Consider the following 7,440-nt stretch of genomic DNA (forward strand, 5'->3'; position numbering starts at 1 on the left):
CACCTACTTTAATTAATATGATCAACCAGTATATGTGTTTTAATAATACAGTACTTTATTAGGTTCATTTTCTGTGGAGTCTATAATTATGAATATTTCAAAGCATGATTTCGAGGTAATAAGACAGACTTGGGCGTTTCGCATAATATAACATCGTGTAGCAAATAATCCGACCTATGCACACGTTAATGTTCCAAATACAAAATTTCGGTCAAAAACATGTAAAAATAATCGGATTATGTAAGAATCAAGTTAATCCTTCGTGTACTTGGTTGACCAAACCCAAAATCGTCACTTTGTTCCGACTATGTCGTCACAATGCGGATTGTGTCTCATGGGCGAGGTCGACAGTTTGATTAATCAAGAGAGCTATTAAACAATTGAAATACTTCCAGGTTAATTAAAGTGTCTTTAAGTACCGAATTAGAGATACTTTACGATCAATTATCATTATCTGTTTGCATTTCGAATCCACGCCTTTGTAGACCACTATGAAGTAACTCTTCTATTAATAAGTACATCAGTTTGTTTTCTTATTTAACTAAAGTTGCAGCGTCAACAGAACGAGCCGTCAGGACATCATAACCTCACGTTTTTACCCAAAATACACGAAATGGCAGATTGGAATTTCCTGGCGTGTTATCAGTTTCCGTAGGAAAATTTCCCTTAACCAAGAATATGCTGTTTATTAAAATATTAAAGGAGTGGCGGGTCTAATATTCGAACATGTCCCACTGTCACACACATACATCTATTATGATTAGGTACGGTTAATCTCGAAGCAACCAGCGGCAGACAACAGCGGTTTTTTCAGCCGATATCTGGCACCGCGATCGTGGCCGCATTTTGTAAAACGTGCCGAAATTTCTCGTTGATCTATTTACGCCACCTGCGAGTGATAGGAAGTCAGGAAGCTTGTAAAACATGGTCAAACGAAAGTAGGGCCACAGCGGCAGTCTATTTGTTTATGCGGTACCGAAGCGTGATTTGATAGATGACTCCTTTTTAAGTAGAGTTAAAACGCGAAGAAGTTTGAAAATGCAGTGTAATGTAGAGCAGCGGTTTTATTGACACAGTTATTGCTTTCACAAAAGTATTTTATTAAAGATCTGTTTAAGTCTAAAACTGCGAAGTTAATGAAGTTGCTAGATAGTACAGTGGGGTTAGACGGGACATCTTTAGCATCTAATATCTAAATATCCTGATCGTGTTTTAGTTAATTAACAACGGGCTATTCGAGTCGTGGGGATGCGGTTTTATAATTTTTGGAATGTTCTTTCTTCACTACCAAACAGGACAAAAAAATAGGATGAAAAAGTGTCCATCTTTCCCCACCTGTATATTATTGGTTTTTAATTAAAATTAGTAGTTTGAATATATATATACGCAGAGAATGCATCGGTTGCAACATGATTATAGTGATATACATATAGGCCTTTATCTATATATATATATATGTATGTATTTATGTAGCTTGTATATGTAAATATGGTCTATTTACAGTAACGCTAATAGTGTGGAATAATTCTTAAAAATCAGCAGCGTAATGATTATAAACGCTGTTTAACAATTTTACTTAAAGTGTTTATTATTTACCTCTCAAATTATTCGACCATGTGTGTTAAAAGTCAGTATTTTTCCTACCAAAAAGTAAGCAGCAAAATTTCATGCGTTATAATTTTTTAATGGATTTCTATAACTGAACATACAGTTTATACCTTTAGCACATAATATCTAACTGTCCTGATTCTGTTTTAACAATTAACAGCGGTCTATATATGGGAGTCGTGAGGATATATGGTTACATAGTTCTTTTAATACTCCTTGCTATCTACCAAATGGGATAAGAAAATAGAATAAAAAGGTGACCGGTTTTCCCCACCCTACTATATGTATATTTTAAACGATTAAATAATATCATTAAAGCTTTGGATATATATAGACGTGACTGCATCTCTTTAGGTGTACTTGGACGGGCTGTGAATAAAATGATCTAATGCTTTTAATGTTCATGTAGCTATGCCATATATCAAACTAGTTTGGGTACATATATATATTTACATATAAAACATATATATATATACGACGATACTGCTGCGAGAAACTTATAAGCAAGCCGCTACATCTAGTAAGTATATGAGAGTTTTGTAGTCAGTAAAATAAATAAAATAGCTAAAAATAGATATAGTGAAAAGTAAAGCAATTGTTGCTTAGACGTCTCCTTTTTAACAATGTCATTTTATATACATTACAGCAGTTCGACAGCATGTGTTGTAGTTTTATGCGCAAGATATTTATTGGTTGGTAAAATGCACCGCAAAATTTGTCCATTTTTGTTACTTATTGTCACGTTTACTCTTTTCGTGGATTGCTCTGCCCGATTATTTAAAATTCCGAAGCATCACAAGGTTAATTTTGCTTCACTGCTTCGCAAAGAACGAATCGGCGGGATTAGCAGGATCAAAAACCCGCAGAATGAACAAATTCTTCCGAGGTCAAATTTCCAGTCAACTTGCGCAAAAACGCTGGAAATGTGTGGCAATTTAAAACAAACGAAACCAGCAAGATCTAACTGCGTAAAAAAGTGTTTGGGCAGTACTGGAAAAAAAAGTGATCGGAAACACTGGGACAGGAGAATGAAAAGATCACCTCCGTTTATGTAAGTTTATGCCTTTGCTTAATATTACATTTACGTGGATAGTTAGGCCATCAGGGTTAGTTTTAAAACCCAAGGTTTCGAAACTTTATAAGTTAATTTAGATAACAAAGGAAATAATGCAGTGTTCCGGCCAGAAATAGATTGTTGTTGTTTTTATGCCAAATGTTATTAGAAAATTTGTTTGTAAAATGCATACTTACCAAATAGTACATATAGTAGGGTGGGGGAAGATGGGGCACCTTTTTATTCTATTTTCTCGTGTCATTTGGTAGTAAATAAAGAACATTTAAAGAATTATAAAACTGCATCCTTACGACTTCCATAGATCGTTGTTAATAGTTTAAAACACAATCCCGCTATTTGGATAATGTGTGCTAAATATGTCCCGTCTTCTCCCACCCCATATAGGTTAAAGCGCCTATACCTTTTTTAGAAAATACTGATGTAAAGCTCGACGCCGCAACGGTTATTGGTGTATATTTGTACTTGAACAATACACTTAACGGCAATTGCTTTAACCCAACTTAACAGTTTCGCTATTAACACAGAAACGGCATACGACCTGTCGTCCGCATATCACCAGCACCTGCAGCTATTGAAATTTGCCCAACAGAAGTACATTTGTCACAACCGATCTCAGGCGAGCATTGGTTGTCACGTGAAAGCGTCATCCTCTACAGAAATGCGTCTTCAGAGTTTTACTATCAAAGTTTTCAGATCGGTCTTTGCACAAATAGTTCGCCGATTTTTAGCGTCCGAATTCCCCAGCACGCTGATGCAGTTTGTCGACCCCTAAAAACGAAACATCTCGCTTTCTTTTATCTCAACCAAGAGCAAGTCAATTCTGAAGTGTACAGTAATATTTCTTGTAAGACTGATCACTCTGGAAGGTTTTTGTGTCGAGATTGGGTTTACTTGCCAACAGAGTGTAAATTATTCGCTTGACAAATAAAGTTTTGCAACTGTGAGTCGTGTACCGTATATATCAAATGGTAGTACTGTATGCAAAACGACATCAATAAAACTATATAAAATGCCTTTATATAAAAATAAAACGTTGCATATTACAATATATATATATATGATTAAATGAATTTATCTTATTTACGCTCGCATGGTAGAGCAATAGCAGTTATCACTGGTGTTCTGTTTGATCCACATCTCGTACCCGCTTTTGCCACGTATATGTAACTTTGAGGGTGATTATTGTTTTGGTTAAGATTTTTTATTTTTTGTTATGTTTGTCTAACTATCTGTATAACTCATAAGAAACCACTGGATTGGAGTAATTACTGTTAAAGTGTCTTGCCCAAAGACATACATGCCCACAGTGGTAGCAAAATCGAGAATCTAGTCCGTATAAACTCTCATTAAGAGGCGCTATACACTTTTCCACGTTGCCGATACTACAAGAAGACAGCAGTTTCGCTGTAATATACCTTGAGATGGGCATAAACATTGACAGTCACTTAACAGTATTATATGTCTGTAGGCGTACTGCGCCGCAGCAAAACTAAATGGAATCGGATTATAGGCTAAGTTAAATGGTATCTTTATTGTGGTATGTAGGCTGTGTTCTTGGACAGGAAAATTAACGAACCCTAATTACTGCAACTCAGTGGGCAAAACGTTTTTACGGTTATTGCTATAAATTCACTGGCCCTTAACCGATTTGTCAGGCCTAAAGTAAATGTGCTGTTGTAAAAGGTAGAATGTGAAATTCGCGCCTCATCCACATAACATGCGTACAGACGAATACGTGTAATAGGCTTAATTAGAAGCATGCGTATTTTTAAACTTTCACTAAAACATAACGAATCCCTTTTTTTGCAATCGCCGAAGCGTAGTAATCACCATCGGGGACGAAATAATTTTATGCCACGCAAAGCTACCGCCACCTAGCGAAATAAAGCAAGTTTCATGTGTGGAAAATAAATTTGGTTCTTTTAGTTTTGTGACCTAAAGGTTGGTATTTTATCCTGAGTAATCTACAGTTTTACTGCTTAATTTAAACGAATAATAATTAAATCAACAACACGATATAATTACGTGTGTGTAAAGTGGTTTAGCGCTCTAAAAACAGTTAAAATGTAGCTAGTATGGCATGAAAATACACTTGATGTTAGCTGCAGACAGTTGGTTCAGAATATTCATTTTAGGATCACGATGGCGATCCGGCACAACAACGTCATATCGAATAATCACTTTCACAAGAAGTGGCAGACCAGAGTCAAGACATGGTTCAACCAGCCCGCCCGTAAGTACAGGCGACACCAGAAAAGAATCATAAAAGCAAGGACTGTTGCTCCACGACCAACAAGCGCCCTGCGACCAGTGGTTCGATGCCCCACATTTAAGTACAACACCAAACAACGCTTCGGCAGAGGCTTTACTTTGGAAGAACTTAAGGTAAGCTGTAATGATCGAATGATAGTTTAACTTGCACATAGAGAAATTGCTTTTTAGCGATAGTCTTTTGAGAATAAGGTTGTTATTAAACGTCTGTGGTAATATGTGCAAGTAAAATGTGTTTTCAATTCTTTATCTAGTCCATTTTTTTCTCAATAATTTACACAGCCACATTTTACTTTTATGTATTATTAACAACAATTAAATTTTTTTTTTGGGGAATTGGCACTGACCATCTCCGACTAAAGCAGGGGCAGAATTAAATTGTTTGCAAATATGTTTACTCTGCGGTGCAATTTTTAATGTCCAAAAACTATTGCTTTTGGATACTCTATCAATATTTAATATAATATTTATTAAACAACAGGCTGCTGGAATAAACCGTTATTTTGCTGCCACCATTGGAATTGCTGTCGATCATCGCAGAAGGAACAAATCAACTGAATCACTTCAGATGAACGTGCAGAGGTTGAAGGAGTACAAGTCCAAACTTATCCTTTTCCCCAAGAAGCTCTCCAATCCTAAGAAGGGAGACAGCTCTGTAAGTGTTTTGTTTGCTGCTTATAATTGCGTTGTGGGGTAATGTCACACCTTATAATACGAGTGCAAACATGTCGAATTCTCGTTTAATTTGTGCAAAAACGAAGGAAATGTTCGGCATTTTAAAACAAACGAACTTAACAAGATCCAACTGCGTGAAAAGGTTTTTTGGAAATACTAGTAAAAAAAGTGTTGGACACTAGAATGAAAAAATATGGTAGTCTATTAAGCCCTATTAATAGTAAATCCAATAGTGACCAGTGACCGCTGGGTTGGAAGTTAGAACAATAGTCGTAAAGTCCCATGCCTATAGTGTACTAGCAATAAAACGGAGTCCTCTGGTTAAGAGATAAGTGCTCTGGAAAGGATTTATGCTTGAGATTTAAAAACAATAAAGAGTAGTGAAGATGTGATATAGAATGTTTATATTCGGAAATCTTGTTTGAGCAAGCCTTGTGTTCTTTTCTACCTGGTAATTACCAAATTAGATGGTCAACTGTAACATTCTTAATACAGTTGTTTCTTAGTATTATAATGATAAAATAAAACTGTTAAAATTGTCAGTAATGAAATGTTTGTTAAATGACTAAATGTAGGTTATGTAGTAATATAACATATGTTTGTATATTCTTATTACAATATGTTTTTTTTAGGCTGAAGAAGTAAAGATGGCAACTCAGCACACTGGTGTGGTCATGCCAATGAAGGATGTAAGTTTTCTTATTCATGTTTTGGACTGTTTGATTCTTTACATCCTCACCTTTTACAATATCACCCAAATATTAAGCTAAAATTATAGGTACAGCTTGGTCCAAAAAAATTCTGCACCAACTTTTGTATGCATATTACATAAAAATTAAATGATATACTCTGGTTTGGAATTAGAATTAAACTCACATCAAAGGGTACTAGTACTGTACTAGTTGTATCTTAACCACCTAATATACTAAATGGGTATCCACTTTCTGGGAAAACATTGGAAAGGCCTACCCTGGAGTTTTCTGTATTGCAAACGTCACAGTTACTCAGTTAATAAGTTGGATTTGTTCTATAGAAAAAGGCGTCTTAAGTGTCCGATCATTTTTAGTTTAGCGCCTGTGTAGACTCATTGACGATAATATTCCTAAATGTAGCTAAAGATCAATTTTCTAGTTCCTCTGCAAGAATGTTATTTTAGTCCAATAAGGGGTAGTTTTAGTATGTATGTATCTTGGATTCTTGGGTTATTAACTTATTAATTACGATACAACGATTCTAGAATAAAATTATTCACATTTGCCCTAAAAAACTTTGGTATAAAGATAACATATTTTGTAATTCAATGTTTTTATAGTAACAGTAGCTTGGTAATAAAAGTATATTGCACAACTGTTATACTATTTACATTTTATGTTTGACTGCAACATAATTTATAATTTAATAAAGTTTGTGTTTTTGCAATGAGTTTTACAGTCAAATTGTTTAGCTGTTACAAGGATACTTTATTTACTCCTGTATTAACTGATTCAGGCAAATTTGTATAAAAATCATTGTATTTTGCAGACCTTCAAACCCGAGAAAGCGCGTGCTATCACAGATGCTGAACGCAAACACAGTGTGTTCCAGTCACTTAGAATGGCTCGTTCCAACGCCAAGTTGTTTGGAATCCGTGCCAAGCGAAAGAAGGAAAAAGAAGAGGCTGCGAACCAAACTAAACCCAAGAAGGGAAAGTAAATTAACGGGAAATAAAAAAATTTCAAATGTGGTGAAGTGTTTTTATTTTAAGTCACTTTTGCAGACAGCTTCTATCAGATTGGCCAGGCAGTTATTTTTTCGCAGGTTTTGTTCAGTGT

At 35.3% G+C, this 7,440-nt stretch overlaps 2 protein-coding genes across 2 annotated transcripts; both read left to right on the forward strand.

Moving 5' to 3' along the window:
• Positions 1-706: 706 nt before the first annotated feature.
• On the forward strand, positions 707-3,627 carry LOC149728255 (uncharacterized). Its single transcript, XM_089888211.1, has 2 exons — positions 707-2,659; positions 3,208-3,627. The coding sequence occupies exons 1-2, from the start codon at positions 2,232-2,234 to the stop codon at positions 3,602-3,604; spliced, it is 825 nt and encodes a 274-aa protein (XP_089744337.1). The 5' UTR covers positions 707-2,231; the 3' UTR covers positions 3,605-3,627.
• Positions 3,628-4,480: 853 nt separating this feature from the next.
• Positions 4,481-7,352, forward strand: LOC149728256 (large ribosomal subunit protein eL13-like). The gene is made up of 5 exons (XM_089888215.1): positions 4,481-4,624; positions 4,819-5,068; positions 5,436-5,609; positions 6,262-6,318; positions 7,151-7,352. The coding sequence occupies exons 2-5, from the start codon at positions 4,826-4,828 to the stop codon at positions 7,319-7,321; spliced, it is 645 nt and encodes a 214-aa protein (XP_089744341.1). The 5' UTR covers positions 4,481-4,624; positions 4,819-4,825; the 3' UTR covers positions 7,322-7,352.
• The last annotated feature ends 88 nt before the right edge of the window (positions 7,353-7,440 follow it).

The sequence above is a fragment of the Ciona robusta genome, chromosome 11, assembly GCF_009617815.1.
Source record: "Ciona robusta chromosome 11, ASM961781v2".
In the NCBI taxonomy this organism is placed as follows: domain Eukaryota; kingdom Metazoa; phylum Chordata; class Ascidiacea; order Phlebobranchia; family Cionidae; genus Ciona; species Ciona robusta.

What these genes read in the sequence shown, in the direction of transcription:
- LOC149728255 (XM_089888211.1), top strand. Translation starts at nt 2,232, where the DNA reads ATGTCATTTTATATACATTACAGCAGTTCGACAGCATGTGTTGTAGTT. An exon ending in AAAAGATCACCTCCGTTTAT is followed by an intron (nt 2,660 to 3,207) that starts GTAAGTTTATGC and finishes CTATTAACACAG; the next exon opens with AAACGGCATACGACCTGTCG.
- LOC149728256 (XM_089888215.1), top strand. Translation starts at nt 4,826, where the DNA reads ATGGCGATCCGGCACAACAACGTCATATCGAATAATCACTTTCACAAG. An exon ending in CTAAGAAGGGAGACAGCTCT is followed by an intron (nt 5,610 to 6,261) that starts GTAAGTGTTTTG and finishes TGTTTTTTTTAG; the next exon opens with GCTGAAGAAGTAAAGATGGC. An exon ending in TGGTCATGCCAATGAAGGAT is followed by an intron (nt 6,319 to 7,150) that starts GTAAGTTTTCTT and finishes TGTATTTTGCAG; the next exon opens with ACCTTCAAACCCGAGAAAGC.